We start from the raw sequence: 18,257 nt of genomic DNA, 5'->3' as shown, positions 1-18,257 counted from the left end.
GTGGTGGGGGGGGGGGATGAAAATGAAAAAAAAAAAATTTTACCGACAAGATTTTTTTTTTTTTTTTTATTTTTTAGAAGCCAAATTTCAGTTTTAACCGACATAAACCATAATTTTCGAGTTTTCCGTCAAAAACCGACAGAATATAGTACAAAATATAGGTTATTCCAATAAATATGAACTAGGGAAACAAAAAGACATATTCTGAGAGTTTATCGTGTGTCTAAAATGAAAATTATGCTTTAAAATAAATATTCTAATACAAGAAAAAATCATTCTAAAATGGCTCTTTTCACAAGCAATGTTTACTATTTAAGTCCACAAGGCAGCATTTCAACTTTTTACTGTATTCAGGATGATGGTTAGGTCGTTTGTACCTTTGCCAATGCACTTGAAAGTTGTGATGCATTGCCTCTGTTGCTTGTTCTGAGTAAAGTCCGAGAGCTTGGCCGTGTTTGTCAATGAAATCTTTCACATGAAAAAATACAGCATGAACCTTGGGTGTCACAGAAACATTTTGCAGTGCCACATAAGGCACTCTGAAAGCTTCAATTTTTTGTACATAACTTGGATCAAGAACGCATCCAAAACAGGCAGACACTACTGCATTGAATTTTCGAAATACATCAACTAATGGTATTGCAGCATAGCATGAGTGTTTCTCGACAATAGATTGAAGAAGATCAACATTTTTTAGCAGCTTCCTGCACTCATTTCCTGCAAAATGCCCTCCATGATAAGGCTGTTGTTTAATGTGCAGTGAATCAGTCCAAAGAGTTCCTTGAGGGAAAACTTTTAGTAGGGCAGCAAAGAGATGATTGAAAACACCAATAAGGAGATGCAACTCCATTGGCGGAATGAAGTCCAAAACTAATGTGCCACCAGCAAGATCAAATATGATCAAATATGAATGAACAACATTCATGTAATCACGAGCTCTTTTGATGTTTGATCCTGCTGCATTGAAAAGTGAGACATTCTGATCAAGAGATTGGAAAGTTCTTAATTTTCCTTGATTTAAAAGGTCCTTTGCACTTGACTCACACCAGGTGCAGGGGTGTGCACTTGAGTGTGCTTGGAGACCACAAATTATATTTGCCAGTTTTAGGTCACAGGACAAAACAAAATCTTGGTCTCTCATATTGATCAATTCGAAAATTTGAGACACATTTGAGTAGTTTTCTTGCAGGTCCTCAGAGACAGCAATAATAAGTTGCCGCTTAACTCCAGTGTCCTTGAAAAACTTGTTTGTGTAAATGAGTTTTGCTGGGGGAGTGTTAGGTTCACGATTTAATTCAATAATTCCAAGGCTTACTTTCAGGAATCCTCCTCCACCGTCAATTCCAACTTTCACAATATGATTGTTTGATGTGCTTCTCATAGAAATGAGTTCATTTTTAAGCTCTTTGAAGTCCTAACAATGAATGACAGTCCTTCCACATCCAGCATGATCTTTAATCAATGAACTCGTGAAATGGTGAGAAAGCTGCTTACTAACTGCATCAAATTTTACAGCATAGTTTTTCTCAACAATGTTGTGAAGTTGACTGATTAATTGTAGCAGCTAGTCTCTTGATGCCATTGTTTGAAAGCCCTGTGTTTGCCTGAACTTGAACAAGTTCTTTTATACTAATTGATGGGTTTGAAGGAAATAGTTTTCTAGCTGATGAGGAACCTAAAATAAATGCAGATATTGTTTAATTTCGAAATTTCTAAAATATCTTTTCATGAAAGTTAAACTTTTACCTGGCATTATTGGAAGCATTCTTCCACCTTGTGGTTGACTCAATCGAACAGTGCCATGTGGAGAAGAATCCTTACTTGAAACAACAAGAGCAGCAACTCATTCAGATGCAACAGGATCCTTGGTTGCAACAGCAACAAGGTTATTTCGCAAAGTGCCCTTTGTGAAATGATGAGGTAATCCTCTTCCAATAATTGAAAAACAGTCAGAGCATCGTTTTTGGACAGTTGAAGATGGAGTATTTTGTGCTGAGCTCTGCAAAAGCTGAGTTTTCTGTTGACCATTATTTCTCAGTTTTCCAACAGAACAAATCAAACAGTCACATTGTGTGTCTCTAGTTTGAGATCGAATTTTTAGTCTCAAAATTGAAAAGTGATGGGAGATTGATGTGTTCTCCAGAATCCTTTCTTCTTAAACAAGAACGACACTTTTCACAAATTCCAAGTGGAACTTTGTCATTACTAAAATCGATCCTCTCATTGAGTATTGTTTGGCATTTTTCTTTTAGGAAAGGTGTCAGTTCCCTCTGACATTTACTGAAGCAAAGAAAACAGACAGTTTTCCTGCAGTCTTGGTGGTTTTTTGCTGTATTCGGCATTTCTTTGTAAAATTAGACGTGCGCAGTTTTGCTCTCGTGAATAAAGTAAATAAATCATGCCTTTTCCCGAAATTTTTATTTTCCCGAAATTCAAAAACTGTCTTATTTTCACAGTTAAAAAAAATTTTTATGAAAAGTTAAACAGAAAAACAGAAGAATAAAAAAATATTATATTTGTTTGGTAAAAAAGGAAGCTTATCTTCTTGATATCTTTTAATTTTTCAACTTTTTTTTATGTTTTCATAAAACATAATGCTCTTTATGCTACAGTATGTTTGTTTACTTGAATTTAAAATTATATCTTACTGTAAAAATGCAAAACAAGCTGTCATTTCGAATGTGTGTGTAATCAATAAATTCAGAAAATTTAAACATCAATAACTTGCCAGGACGTTGTAATCTGATTTTAATACTTATATTCAAGTGATCCCCATAGTGTGGGCTATCATTCCACAAAAGGGTTTTCTCGGGTCAGAAAGTCAAGGTTAGAACCCATTTTATAACAGTGTAAATGTAAGCTTGTTTAGAATTTCAAATTATCTTGAGTGTTTCGAAAAACTCATTTCAATCAAGTTAAATAAAAATCTGATTCCCTTTTACTCTCACACAAGAAAAAGTAGTTATAGAAATGTTTTAAGAAGCATATTCACATCATAAGTTTTTAAAAAAGTAACAAAATTACAAACAGTTATGAATTTTCCAATCAGGCACTAAGATTCTGAACTTTACTGGTAAGTCTCTTAAAATATGGCTTCAAGCGTGTAGTTGCTGTTCTAAGTAATTCTGACAAATGCTCAGTGGTTAGATTTGCACAATACTCTGATTTGACAAATTTCATAGTGGAAAACAAAGATTCACATGTGTGTGTTGAACCAAAAATTTAAATAAATTTTATGCTAATCTTTTTCAGTAGGGGATACTTAACCTCAGACACTATCTTCCGAAATTCCAATAAAGTTAGTGTTTTATGCAGCATCAGATTTTGATCATCTTGGAGATCTAATAGTTCTATTTCAAGTTGAGATACTTCTTTAACTATGTTTGATGGAATTGGACAACCATCACCAATAATATCGATTAAAAAAGGATTTATTATAAATCCTAAAGATGATTTAAGTGCATGCAAATCTTTAAACATTTTCTGTAAGTCTTTAAGTAAATTCTGTAATTTTTCCCTGTATGATTCAACCTTATGGTCATCATACTGAATTGAAGGATTAGAAATAATCATCTTCTTCATTTGAGGAAAATGGTTAAAGGTTTTTAAAGAAAGATCTTTCTGAAAAAGGGTCATTTTATTGGAAAACTAAAAATAGTCTGAGCAAGATCAGATATAATATTTTCTTTTCCCTGAAGAGATAAATTCAGACTTTGTTAATGTTGCATTAAACCAGTCAAAAACAAAATATCTTGCAAAAAATCAAAAGTCTTTTTCTTTTCAATCAAAAGAGATTTAATTGGTTCTATTAATTCTACGAACTTATAAAAAGCATCACTACTTGAAAGCCACCGTACAGCGCAGTAAAATGATAGGTCATTTGGTTTGTCAGCAAGATCCAATTCATTAATAAAGTTTTTAAACTGTCTGTGATTTATAGCATTTGATCGAATGTAATTTATAACTTCTGTCACTGATTTTAGAACGATTGAAAAATTAAAATGTTTTGTTACTAAATGTTCTCGATGAATCAAATAATGAACTGGTATGAACTCTGGATACTTAGGATCACTTTTTAATAAACCAATAAGTCCAACATGTTTGCCAACCATTGCTGGTGATCCATCTGTAGCAACACTAACAAGTTTGTTGATAGGTGCATTAGCTTTAAGTAGAACTGTTTCAAGAGCTTCCTTTATATCAACTCCACGAGTTGTATCTTTTAGCTCAACCAAATCTAGTAATTCCTCTTTCACAATTACATCTGATGTTACATAGCTAACAAATACTGCCGTTTGAGATTTATCTTGAACATCTGTTGATTCATACAGAGCTAAACTGAATGCTTCACAGTTTTTTAAGTCATTCAACAATTGTTGCTCAATATCAGCACTAATTTCAGATATTCTTCTTTCAGTTGAATGTCGAGAAATCTGCGATTAACCTTTGGATTTTGCTATTTTTAAGATCTAAAACTATGAGCACATCTGAAACATTTTGCTTTACAAATTCCCCATCAGTGTAAGGATGATTTACTCTTGCAATGTTCCAAGCTATAACAAAACTTGCTTCAGTTGAAATAGTTAATTCTTTACTGAAAGATGAAGCATTTATTTGATTGTTAATTATCGTTTTAAGCAATTCGATTTTATTTTTCTTGTAATCTGAATTTAATGGACATTTCTTAGTAAAACTTGTATGTTTAGTTTCATAGTGGCGTTTAATATTCCCTGACTTGTTGTGAGCAAGTTCTTTATTACATTTTTCAATAAAAGCAAATTTTTCTGTCCAATCTTCATTAAAAATTCTTTTCTCGTCATCAATTTTTCTTTTCTTACTGCTGTTGCGAAGTGAATTATTGTTAGTATTTAATCCATATCAAAAAATAAGTTTTGCGATTAAGTTAATATGAAAAGAGTCGAAATGAAATTCCAAGAGCCGCATGCGTTTCACGAGCCACGTTTTGGCCATCCCTGATTTAGAGCATCTCATGACAATTCTTAAATGTAAGAACGCTATTGAAGTTTTTATACTTTTTATATTAGTATAAAATCCGAAACAATGCGTAGAAATGAGGGATTAAATATATTTTCTGAAACAGGGATTTTCACGCTGCTGCTACAAAAGATCAAGAAATATCAAAAGAGACTTTTAGCTTTTTACAGCTACACCCCTAATGTTTCTACTTCAAGACCCAACATCGAGTAACAATCTGTTTAACAAAGCAATAACAAAAAGTCGCCGAATATTATTTTTTTAAATTTCCAAAAAATGGAATTCAATTTTTTCCCTTACACCCCTCGCATGTTTAATATGAAAGATTTCTGAAAGTAACATAAAAACTTATATTTTATATGATTTTATCCATTTCACTTTTCTTAGAATAAAAAAATATAATTTCGTCAGGCTTTGAGGGCCGAAAAGTTTCACGAGGGGGATTGTGTTGACGATAGAGTAGAAACCAATTAAGTAAAGAATTGAGTGTCTTGATATACAAATAAGGTTTAATTGAACGAGTCATTTATCGTAGGGTGCAAACTGTTTTAGTCCGCCACATTTATTGCGCTCTTACCAAGTTGCTTTGTTACCTGATCTTTCATTTCCTTTTGACTTTTTATAAGTTTTGATATAAACAACTCACAAAAATGTTGAAAACCATGCTGTCAATAATTCCAAAAAACAGCGCCTACAAACTGAGGGTGCAAGAGTAACAGCGATGAGCTTTCTTTAAGCGGTAAAGTTTTTTTTATAGAAAAAAATTGCTTACAAGAGAATAAATAACAAGAGACCAGGCTTAAAAGAGAAGAAAGAGATACTACCCTATCTTATCTATTTTAACGTAATGTCCTTTTTTAAAATGGTGCTTTCTGTTAGCAATCTTCAAAATCGAACATTTTTCGTAGCTAGTACATTATGAACTTAAAGCCAAGGTGAATGCAGCGATTAAATGTCAACAATTGATGTTTAACTTAAAGTGTCATTACGGTTGTAATAGCTCTTAATGCTTGCTTATAGCTGCGATTTTACTAACACAACTTGTTTTTATAACTTTATAAAGTCAATGTCAGCCGGTCAACATCAGCCAAACATCTTCTCAGAGCAATAATTCATACTTAGCATTTGTTTTCATTCAACAAAGCAAGATGAACTCAAAAATGCTGAGGATGATCAAAGGCTTGAAGTGCTGCAGTCAATTTAATGATACTCATGAATAAGTTTGTAACTTCATATATTCGCTTTGTTCCAGTTTAAAAAATGCTTACAGAGTTGTTTGAAAACTCATCCAGAATGAGGGTTTAGTTGTAATTGAAAACTCGAACGTGGATTGTGGAACGACAGTTTGCAATCTTTCTCTTCACTCAATTTGTCACGTACGGTACGCTTTATATATTCTCAGTTCTCCTGAGAATATTTAGAGCATCTCATGACAATTTTTGAAAGCAGGAGCGTGATTGAAGTATTTGTACTTTTTTTAATCGGAACTTTCAAACAAACAAAAAATAATTGTTTTTAATTTGGTTAAAATCGAGAAACATGCTTTGTAATAAAAAAATTAATTTCTTACCTCTCTATCTAATGTCATAAGAGCGACCTTCTTAGTTAACAAGAGTTTGCTTCAGTTAACCAAAAACTCAAAATGAACAGAATGCAGATAAAACATTTTATTTTCAAGTGAAATTTTAAAGTGAGGCTTTTCATTTTTAAATTTAGATCAATATAATAAAAAAGTTCCATAGCCATCATTTTTTTCAAATGTCTTTTGTTCTCTATATCTCTTAACTGGCACACCATTTGTTGATTTAGCCCCATTTCAAAGCTCAGAAATTTGCTTATAAGAATCTTCTTCTCTACAGCGCGAATTATTAAATTTTTCTTTTTTCGTGACAATTCCTTAGACTTTCCCATTGTTTTTTTAATTCAACTTAAGTTTAATATTATATCTAGTAGATTCATTCTAAAATAAGTAAATTTTTCTTAATGAAATTTTGATTTTCTGAATGGACATGGAAGTGTTATTAATATTTTGCACGGTTACGTTTTCAATAGAATTTGAATTTCTACCTTCCATTACAAGTTATCATTCTTTTGAGTAAATTATACGATCACATTAAAGGAACAATTGTTAAAAATTTCATTTATCTTCATTGAAATGTCAAAAAGTAGTGACAAAAAAACATGAAAAATTTAGCTAATTATAAACTTTTGCTCTCTACTGTAAAATCTTTATAGGTAAGAAAATGCTGGCCCACAGCTTCGTGTCTTAGGGGAGGATAGAATGTTTCAGTTTAATCAAGAACAGGGTTAGGAGGGTGCAACTTCCATTGAAATAGGCTGCAACGTTCCTCTTCATTTTTAATTTTATCTGAGTTTTTAATTATACCAAAGTCCTTCAATAAATGGAAGGATTTATTCTTAAAGAATAGATGTTTCTAAGTTTATTTTCTTATTTTTAAATAAGAAAACAAACTTACAAATTTCTATTCTTTAGATAACTCTTTAGATAACTCCGTAAAGCTTTTAAGGTAAGTAAGGGGTGGGTGGGGGAGGGGTGTATTAGAGAGAGAGTGAGAATTGTTTACACAAAAGAACTTACATAAAACTTGAATAAGAGGTTATATGGGTGTAACACCCTCTAGAGTTGATCTTTTGATGTGGCCGAACAAAGTCGATCTTCGAAGGGTTGCAAACTAAAACAGAAGTGTAAATGATTCTATTTTTCAAAATTCTGCCGATGGGCTTTTATCACATTGAAAACTAATTTTCACAAAGAATTTCAATGGATCTGTGAAAGCATAAAATCTACTCTTTTTAAGTCAAATTTAAGTTCAAATTTACAAGGAAAATGAATGTTTTTCAATATAAACATTTACAATTGTCTTACACACTTCGCTAACCTATTGATACCTAACAAATTGATAACTAATAACTATTTTCTAGAAATTTAACAAACTAATAAAACTGACACTGAAAACAAAAACTCACAAAATAGAAAATATGTTAAAACTAAAGTTTAACATAAAAACGAGACTAACTAATAAATCCATTTAAATAGATAACAAACGCAACTGATATCAACATCATTTACACTACAATTAATAAAATACTGAATCTCTATAATATACTGAAAGTCATGAGAGTCATTTTCTTCATAAAACAGACCGAAAAAAACTCATGTCAAAAAAATCTTCACTATTTCCTTTCAGCTGTTGAAACTTTCTTCAAAAGAATTTCTTACAGTGCTTTTATAGAAGAGCATTTTTAGCTAGAAATGCTCTATGGTATTTTGTAAATGAAGAAGAAAAGTAGTCAAATTCATCAATTATTTTAATTTTGTGGTGTGGGAACGAACCGAAGAAATGTTCTTGAAAATAAAGCAATCCCATTTTCAAAGCATTGATCACGTAAAAGCTTCCCTAAACAAATTAAAATAAATAATTCTTACCATTATTCAAACCAATAATTTTTGGTACCAAATCTAAAATCAAAAAAGCTTGATGTATGAAATTTTATTTCATAAAATATTTATTTAATTAGAAATGATAACAAAAAAAGGAAGGGGAAATAAATTTAAATCGTTTATCCTTTGACTCAGCAAAATTTGAAAAAGTGAAATTTCTAAAACGATATTTTTTGGCATAAGCAATCAATATTCCCTAGTGATAAGGAATAAACATTTTTTCCTCATGTTTTAATTATGTTATTGTCTTGTAACCATGTTGAAAAGTCAAAGTTCGTGTTTTTGTTACGGTAAAACACAAAAAAAATTGCAAAGAAAATACAAAACTTTACAAACGCCTTCTGCCTCTGAAATGCTTATATAAGTCTTTTTCCAAATAAAGATCAATAAGGAATAATACTATACATTACGCACATATCAATACTCATAATGAGGGGCCCACACTTTTTGGTCTTGTAATCTTGAAATGTCAAAATTGGTTTTTTTTTATGATAAAAAAAAAAAAAAAATGTTCTGGTTGAGTAATAAAAGTCAAATATTTATGTTAAACTTTTTATGGTCAAAAACAATAAAACTCCCCTCAAACTCTGCAAACTGTTTAAACGCTTACATTAATCGATTTTTAAAAACTGACTTTTTTATTATTTTACTCTTTTTGACATATATTTATTAATCTTGAAGCAAAAAACAGATACCTTTCATTTTTAAAATGATATGCATATAAATATAATTAACAGATATATATGTTATGTTCATGTATGAAAACCTTTTAAATGAGCATTTGTTGCACATGCTGGTCAATATATTTTTTTAAAAGTGTCTTATTACAAAATGATTTAATTTATCTTAAATATCTAGAGAATTGCTATTTTAAAGGAGGACAAACAACTTAAATCTTGTAAATTAACACTGAAAAATATTTCACTTAAGAGTAAAATAAATTTATACTCCCACTTTATACAACTTTATGTAAGGAGGTTAAATTATTTGATATACCTCAAAGTTAACTTTATAATATTCACTTAAACTTAATTTATTCAAAGGTGATGAGAAGACTTCTTAGTTAAGTTAAAATTATGTAGTAATACTTTACTGGAAACAATATAACATGTAAACGTATACATAAAAAATTTGAAACAAAAATATAACATTTAAAGCAAAATAAAAAAATATCAAAAAGATATTAACAACATAAGAACATCAAAATATACATTTTTTTTACATTATCTCTTTGGCAGAGTCATTGATTGCATGTTGCATATTCAACTTCTTTTACACTCTTAAATTAAAAGATTAAAAGAAATTCTTATTTCTATTTTCATGTTTTTAACTGTTAAATTATTTCAAAAGTTGTTCTTCTAAAAAACCTACTTAGAAGCATTTTTTAAAAGCAGGTTACAACTTGAAACTTGATAGTAAAAAGACACAAAAGTATTTTTAGTAACTTCAAATGAATAAGTTGAGATGATATCTGTTGTATTATTTCTAAGTTAACTTTAATTTCCTTGAATTAGCTTTTACATGGACAAACTATTTTTTAACATGTAATAACGAAGTTTTATTGAATTTTATATTTGAAAATACTTTAACATCATCATCTGTTTTGTAGAACTTAACAAATATTTAAGAAAAACTATCTTTTAAGCAATAACAAATGTTTTTACATCTGTTACAGCTCAAATCAAAATTTTTTTTGTATATGAAATCAAAAAAAAATAACCTTGTTAATTTAAAGGGAAAAACATAAACATAATTAATTTGGTGTGTAATACTAGTATAATATCTGTAATATAAACCTAATAACGGGTATTACATACCTTTATTCACATAATATAAGTAGAAGAGAGAAGAAAATAGTTATTATGTCATTATCTAAAAACTTCTCATAGTATTTCCATTTTTTCTTTGCTTTTTTGTACAATTTTGTTTCAATTTTGTTCAATTGTTTGGTATAAATGAAACAAACAACAGGTGCTATTTTAAAATTGCTGCAATCTTTATATTAAAAAAACTATTTAATTAGTTTGAAGAAAGATTATTTAGACATTAAATAACAAAGTTGCATAAAAAATCTTTTTCAACTTATTATAACCATGTAAAACAAATAATGAAAACTCAAATAAAGTTGTAATTTAAAAATAATTCTTTAACATTTTAATTGAACTTACCAAGTACAGCATTAAGCAATATGTTTTTTTCTTCATTTGAATTCATCAAGTTACCAAGTAATCTTACAAAACTTCTTTTGTTTTCATTTGCAAGTCCACAAATCATTGGCAAACAACTACGCAACTTTATATTACGCATTATCTCTTCAGTACTCAAAAAAGCATTTGCATGAACCGAAGCACAAAATTCGAGTAAAGTAAGGTGAGCAAACTGATATTGATAATCCAGTTGTGATTCAACTCTTTCAATGAAACACACAAGTTCATTTTCAACTTCATCAAAGTCATTCATAATACCTTTCATTTCATCTTGGGAGAAAACAAATTTACTTTGATTGAACAACTCCCATGCCACTTTACAAACTCTTAAAACATGTTGCTTGTTTCTCTCATTTTGCATCATTTTATGAACTGCTTCATTGGTTTTGCAAATGTTTTTCTGTAAAAAGTATAAAAAATAGAGCAATACAACTCAGTCATAGTGTTGAAAGAATAAGAACCACTTGCAGCAATAATTGAACACATTGCTTACAATGCTAAAGCTATGGAACAGATGCCATAGCTTTAGCACTGTAAGACTCTTTAAGAACACTTTTAATGGTTTCTTTCTTGTTGCCAATTTCTTCAACATACTCATTTATTCCCTGTTCATTAAAACCCATTATTTGAATGGTTAACATGTCTGCACATTCTGTTACTTTTTCTTTGTATTGTGATTTGTATTGTGTATTTGTATAGCTCCAACTCTTCCAGCAACAACACACTTGTGTTTTTGAATATTCAACACTTCTGTTAATGCATTAATAATGGATTGTTTGCTTGGATATCGGGGATTGTAATTTATTAATTCATCAATGTGAGCAAACTCATCCAACCCATCTATCACAGACAGAATGGAAAAACACTCTTGAAAAATATCCTCGTAGAAAACCTTAAACAGCTCATTTATGTTACTGATATTTTGATATTGATTTAACTTTCTACATTCAAAATAAACTACAAAATCCACTGCTTCCCATAAGATACCATTGACCCAGTCCAGTAAGCACTTTCTGAGCAAACAAGTTTTTCCAATTCCACCAATACCAGATATCAAGAGTAAGGATAGTTCTTTTGAAAATACTTCATTAAACTTATTTGGCTTATAGGTCATTTGTCTCTTAAGAAATAAATCTTGCTCAGCAATACTTACTGTATCTTTTTCCACTTCATTTGCATCAACTACAGTCAATTCAATGAAATTTTTTAAAAGTTCAACCTTTGCAGGAGTTTTTACTAAGTGCACAATTTCATCCATTTTTCCGTATGTTTTAAAACTTTTTCAGTGTTTCACACATTTCTGAAAGAACAAAAAAAATGAACTTAACTTTACATATCTAAAAAAAAATTCATTTTGTTTTTAATGCAGAATTTGTTTTCAACATAAATATAAAATAATAAACTCATCTTTTTTTCAGAACTTAAAAGATTTTGAAAAAAAAATGAATTTATGATTTTATGTTAATGTTGAAAATCCACAGATAGTTTAAAATGGAATCCTAATACACAATTATTTTAATAAATAACTGAGAATATTTACCTGAGGTGGATTTTATATCAACTACTATTATTTCATATTTTGTATCAAGCTCTTAGACCACATTTTTATTTATTTATTCATCTTTTATTTAAAACTTAATCTTACACCATCCTTATTCTTTTAAGTAAATTTAAAAGACATTTATAAAAAAGTATTACAAGAAAAGTTATAACAATCAATGAGTGATTTAAGTTTGACAACCATTAAGTTTTTACAACCATTTTATATATAAAACAATATAAAAACTTTTACTAAAGCTTGGTTTTTGTATTGTTATTATTATTATCAGATAAAATTCTATTTTATTTTAAGTGTTGAATTTTTTCTTGTACCAAAAATTTGTTTTATTGTTTGTTACATATTAATGATTGTTTTTTATAAAATTTATAAGAATATAAAACTTATTTTTTAAATTACTTGATAAAATGTGTAACAGTAATAATAATAACAACAACAACAACAACAACAACAACAACAACAACAACAATAACAACTTCAAAAATAATATTCATAATAATAACAATAACAAAAATTATAATAATAACAACGACAAAACTGACAATTTTTATATTTGCTCACCATAAAAGTAGAGAAGCATCAAGATAATATTACTGAACTTGTACAATTATCTCCCACCATAATTTCAATGGAATGAAAGTATGATGGTAGATCATTGCTGATTTTAAATGAGAAAATTGAAAAAAAAAAAAATAATAATATAGATGTGATAAGGGCAAACAGTTTTTTAAAATCATGATAGTCAGAAAAAAAACTGCATAAAAAGTTTTTTTTTTTAACAATTTTTTAGACTTCATGACATTGACAAAAAAAGGTAACAATTTCACAATGAGCTAATGTATCAAACTATTTTCTTAAAAAAAAACTCATTTTATTGGTTTATTTAAAAAAATATTCACAATTAAATAACCAAGCTCCAGGAGTGATTTAATTCTTTAGAAGCCGAAATTGCTGGTTTGGGGATTTGATTTTTAACCAATGGAATTAATGGAAAAATGCATTTTAATCCATCATAGATGTCAATTTCTAATCTTTTTAACTTTGCTTGAGGTTTTAACAGGTGTTAAAAGTTGATATTAATTTCTTTATAAAGTTTTGTCAACTTTTTAACCATTAAAGATTTTTAATGAACACAATAAAACACATGATAGGAAAATATATTATCTTTTATATTATTTAAAAAAATCTAAAAGAATCACATGAGAAGAGAACTAAATCACTGTTTAAAAAAAAAGCTGAATAAATAAAAAACTGAATAAATAAAAAGTTGAAATTTTACTCAAATGATTACAGATTAAATAACTTTTAATAAAATTTGAATTAAAGTTTTTTTTAATGAATAAAAGATTTAAAAAATGAATTCATTTATCAACTTTGATCAGAAAGTAATATAAAAAGTAATCATGATAGTTAACCATGAAATGTATTAGAGGAATTATCAACAACATTATATTTAAAAAAAAAACAACAATAAAAATAATAAAACACTATCTAAATAAATCAATAAAAAATAATAAATAATAAACAAAAGAATACTAAAAAATGATAAACAAAAATAGTCTTCTACTGAAATAGAATTAAATATGAAGAATGTAAAATATGAATGTAAAAAGGAAGTTTTGCTGATTAAAAATATTTAAACAAATAAGCAAATTAAAGTTTCAAAAAAAAAAAAAAATCAAGTTCATAAATTTAAGAGAAGGTGCAAAATCAGCACAAAATCATTTCAACTGAAATCTAAAACTAAATATTTATTTTATTTCAAAAAACTTTTTTTCAAAATATAAATAATAATAAAATGTAAATTGAACCAGAAAGAAAAAGTACAAAAATGTCTGTTTTACAGTTTCATCAAAAGAATTGATGATGACTGTTTGCTAATATAATTTCAACTGTGGCTTTGTTAAATTTGTGTAAAAATAAAATTTTGTATTGTTCTTAAAATTTATGATATAAATTATATTTTTACTTTAATAACAATAAAAATAATAATAATAATAACAATGATAATAGTTATAACAATAATGATAATAATAATGATAATAATATGGATGATAATAATAATAATAATAATAATATAATAATAATAATAATAATAATAATAATAATAATAATAATAATAATAATAATAATAATAATAATAATAATAATAATAATAATAATAATAATAATAATAATAATAATAATAATAATAATAATAGTAATAATAATAATAACAATAATAATAACAATTATAATAATAACAATAATAATAGTAATCACAATAATGATAATAATAATGATAATAATAATAATAATAATAATAATGATAATAATGATAATAATGATAATAATAATAATAATAATAATAATAATAATAATAATAATAATAATAATAATAATAATAATAATAACGATAATGATAATAATAATAATAATAATAATGATAATAATAATGATGAAATTTTTAATATTATTATTATTATTATTATTATTGATTTTTAATGGTTTTGCCTTTTTCTTATGAAATCAATGCTAACAAATATTAGTAAAAAACCAAATTAATCTTCGACAATTTACAATAAAAAAGAATAATAATAATAATAATAATAATAATAATAACAACAATAACAATTTAATAATAACAATAATAATAATAGTAATAATAGTAATAATAATAATAATAATAATAATAATAATAATAATAATAATAATAATAACAATAATAACAATTATAATAATAACAATAATAATAATAATAATAATAATAGTAATAATAATAATAATAATAATAAAAATAATGATAATAATAATAATAATAACAACAATAGTAAAGGTAAATAATATAGGTTCAATTTCAAATCCTTAGGAAAAAGATTTTTAAAAAATGGTGAATATTAGGGTTTTTTGTTGTATTTTTTAAAACTTTGACAGCACTTTCTGTTGATTTTCAGGTCTATGTTGTTATATTTCTCTGAATCAGCAAAAAAACAGAAACTGCAGTAGCGCCTAAAAACTTTAGACATAGCTAATAATTTACTAGATTTGGCTTCGGAAGGAGGCTTCATGGGGCTCTTTGCGTCATATCCAATTGATTTATCAAACAAATATATTTGTTAAAAGTGAAATTTAACACCTTCAAATTTTTACTACAACTTTACTTAGGTATTAAAAAAGATTAAAATATTTTTGTGAACACAGTTATAGTTCAGTTAAAAACTCTCAGCGTAAACCTTTAAACCTAATGAAAACAAAAGAAAGGCTTTAACACGTTGACGAAGTTTTGTTGACAAAAATCAGCACGATAAGCAACATAACAAATATAACGATCATAAATCTAAAAACTTTCATTTACATCAAATAATATTTTTCGAAAATTAATCAAAGTTAAATAGAATTAATTTCATAAAATCAAAAACTCAAAATAACAATTTTCAGCAAATAAATTCAACTTTTGCATATTAACTACGCTACAGTTAATATGCAAAAGTTATATGTTTAAAATGACATTCAAAATCACACCTCAAGCACATTTGAATATTTTTCATCTTTCTCTAAAATGCCTGATTCGTGATAAGCAAACGTTAAAGCAAACGAACGCGATAAAAGAAGGTTGGGCGAGAACTAAAATGTTATATTCAACTTTTTATTTATTGATAACAACTCCATGGAATTTGATTGGTTGAACACAGCCCACAATGCAACTTTCAAAATTTACAACCAAATGTAAAACGTTAAAAACATTTCATAAATGGCATGTGACTTGACAAATGATATGACAAATATCAGTTGCGACACAATGTTTTACTATTGTTACCGTATCTAAATCTTTGTCTTAATTCAAATTTAATTTGAATTGTCAAAAAACGCTCTTTTTTCCTGTTTTCCAAACTTCCGTAAAAGTGTTTAACGATATATAAGATGAAAGCCTCATTTTTTTAAAACGAACATCAAATCTTGTTTTAATATCATCGCTCATCAGATGGAACGTCTAGAATGGTTACAAAACGAATTTTGGTTGAGAAAGTTTTTCTGTTACTGACACGTGCAATTCCGCTATTTTCAGCTTTTTTTATCAAGTTTGGTGTAAATATCTACATTCAATATTCAAATTAAAGATGACAATAAGTAATAAAGAAAATTTAAAACGTAAGTTATTTAAATATAATTTTTATGAACCTAAAAGGTTAAAGGGGTGGTAAAAGGAAAAGATTAAAATTCCATATTGAAAAAAACTATTTTATCAGAAGCAGTTTTTTATAACATTATTCTAAATTGGAGTAAAGTAAAGAGTAACCTTGGAGAGCTCCTCTTTCTTTCTCAATTAGTTATGATGTATGTGCTGATCCACAATGCGATTCCGTTTATCGGAGCTCTTTTTTTAAATTAAGAAAAAACCTTTATACTTTTTTTTTTGACACTTAAAATAAATTTTTTAGAGTGGAAGTATTGCTCAATTCTAAACTAATTATTAATTATTAACATATTTTCAAACTTTGAAACGTACATCAAAGCTTTTGATGCACATTTTCATTATAATGTTGTTGGTTAATATTTTTGATATTTTAATTTTTACCCATAATGCTTTTTATTGTTTCAAGTAACATTTGTATGTTTGATTTAAATGTTTTATTGTGTTAAGTAAAAAACTCCAACATAATGTTGACATGAAGCTTTTTTTTAATAGAGAAGTTTAAATTAATGCTGATGTAAACGAAGCCTACTCATCACCGTTGAACAAATTTATAAATGACAGTGAAATTGAAATCAAGTGAACTTTATAAAACTAATGGAATGGACAGCGAAAATTTTGTGCATTCCAGTAAATTTACAAGTTTTAAATATACAAATATTTACGTAATACCAGTTCAAAAAGAGTTTTTGTGTTTCTTTGCGTCTTACAAATTATTTATATGCGCATACACTTACGGGCTGAGCAAAGCGACTTTCAAATGCTAGAGCAAAACGACTTTGTGCGCCGAGAGCAATTTCCGTCGACAGCGAGGCGGAGGAGACGGTCTTAAACTGGAGAGCGGTGTTATTGAGACTGTAGTTTACAGCTGCCCCTATGTCAGTCGAGATGATGACCTGAGATTGATTGCTAAACACGATCTCATGCTCAAGAAGGTGTCCAAAGCTTAAAGGGTGAAAAGGACCTCTACTTGTGACCATCTCAAAGTCGAGATGTGTGCAGTACTTTGAGGGATTCTCACCATGAGCCTTAGCTGCACTAGCATTTAACCAGACCTGAGCGGGGTTAGATTGCTAGGATGAGCCTGATCATCAAGTTCTTGCATCAATCAATCTGGAGAGGATCGCTGGGAGGGAGATATAAATAGGTTAAGCATAGCCCAGTAGTCCCCATAAAACTGATTACTTTGAAGTTCTTGATCCTTCATCCTGATACTCATCTTGTCTATTATGGCTCGACCAAGATTGCTTACGAAACAAGCTGTAAGGTCAGTTCTTCTTCTTGTGAGTGACACATCATAGATCAAGTGTACGGTCCCAGACATCACAACAATTTTCCTACTTAGGGTCGGGAATTTAATTAGCAATGTTTGACCCGAAAGGTTAGCTATAGAGCTGATGAGTAAAATTGTCAAGGTTATCAACCTTTCCCCGCATATAGCGTGCCGAGTCAGCACACCCCTCGTGGGTTCGAGCTGTGTGCCATACATACTAGAACTAGAAGCCATCTCGTTTAATACTTAAATATTTGGAGAGTAGCACGACTCTCTAATAGAGCCTTTGTAAAAATTTTTGAAATGCTATGGATCCCAGAGTATTCCTTTGACAAGAGAAAATTTAGTAAAATTTATAAATGATTATGCGTAGAGTGGGTATAAGGAGGAAACCGAATTTCTATTACCATCCACACTTACTGATGAAGTTATTACTCCAGAGGAAAGGAGCTTCCAATAAATCGATGAAAAGTTAAATGAAATAAAGTCAGACGAGCTTAAGGACGACTTCTATAAAAGATTGAGAGAAGGGTATCGAGGGAACCCCAGCGTCGTTATCAACCCCGAATCTGTGCAAGGGAAATTTGTAA

The 18,257-nt window shown here is 28.3% G+C and overlaps 1 protein-coding gene and 1 long non-coding RNA gene across 10 annotated transcripts in view; one reads left to right on the top strand and one right to left on the bottom strand.

The window, feature by feature from the left end:
• LOC149893897 (uncharacterized) overlaps window positions 1-16,195 on the bottom strand; it is a 55,041-nt gene extending 38,846 nt beyond the window's left edge. For 2 of the 9 annotated variants that reach the window (XM_090076464.1, XM_090076463.1), the window contains exons 1-4: window positions 15,243-15,823; window positions 11,819-11,965; window positions 10,627-11,065; window positions 8,444-8,476 (exon numbers count right to left, since the gene is read on the bottom strand). In XM_090076464.1, the coding sequence (XP_089932590.1) occupies window positions 8,444-8,476; window positions 10,627-11,065; window positions 11,819-11,923 (577 nt within the window). In that variant the 5' untranslated portion in view covers window positions 11,924-11,965; window positions 15,243-15,823. Of the gene's footprint in view, window positions 1-7,594; window positions 7,689-8,443; window positions 8,477-10,626; window positions 11,066-11,259; window positions 11,966-13,122; window positions 13,200-15,242 lie in introns of those variants that run through there. The other 7 variants (XM_090076460.1, XM_090076461.1, XM_090076462.1 and 4 more) reach the window with 7 other exon arrangements.
• LOC149893896 (uncharacterized) lies at window positions 15,807-17,077 on the top strand. Its single transcript, XR_016449119.1, has 2 exons — window positions 15,807-16,351; window positions 16,890-17,077. It is a non-coding gene; the product is annotated as an uncharacterized LOC149893896 (long non-coding RNA).
• The last annotated feature ends 1,180 nt before the right edge of the window (window positions 17,078-18,257 follow it).

The sequence above is a fragment of the Hydra viridissima genome, unplaced genomic scaffold (genome assembly GCF_058129835.1).
Source record: "Hydra viridissima isolate aposymbiotic clone 2 unplaced genomic scaffold, HvirCarnegie_v1 scaffold_1, whole genome shotgun sequence".
Taxonomy (NCBI): Eukaryota; Metazoa; Cnidaria; class Hydrozoa; order Anthoathecata; family Hydridae; genus Hydra; species Hydra viridissima.
This window is presented reverse-complemented; position numbering and strand designations above follow the sequence as displayed.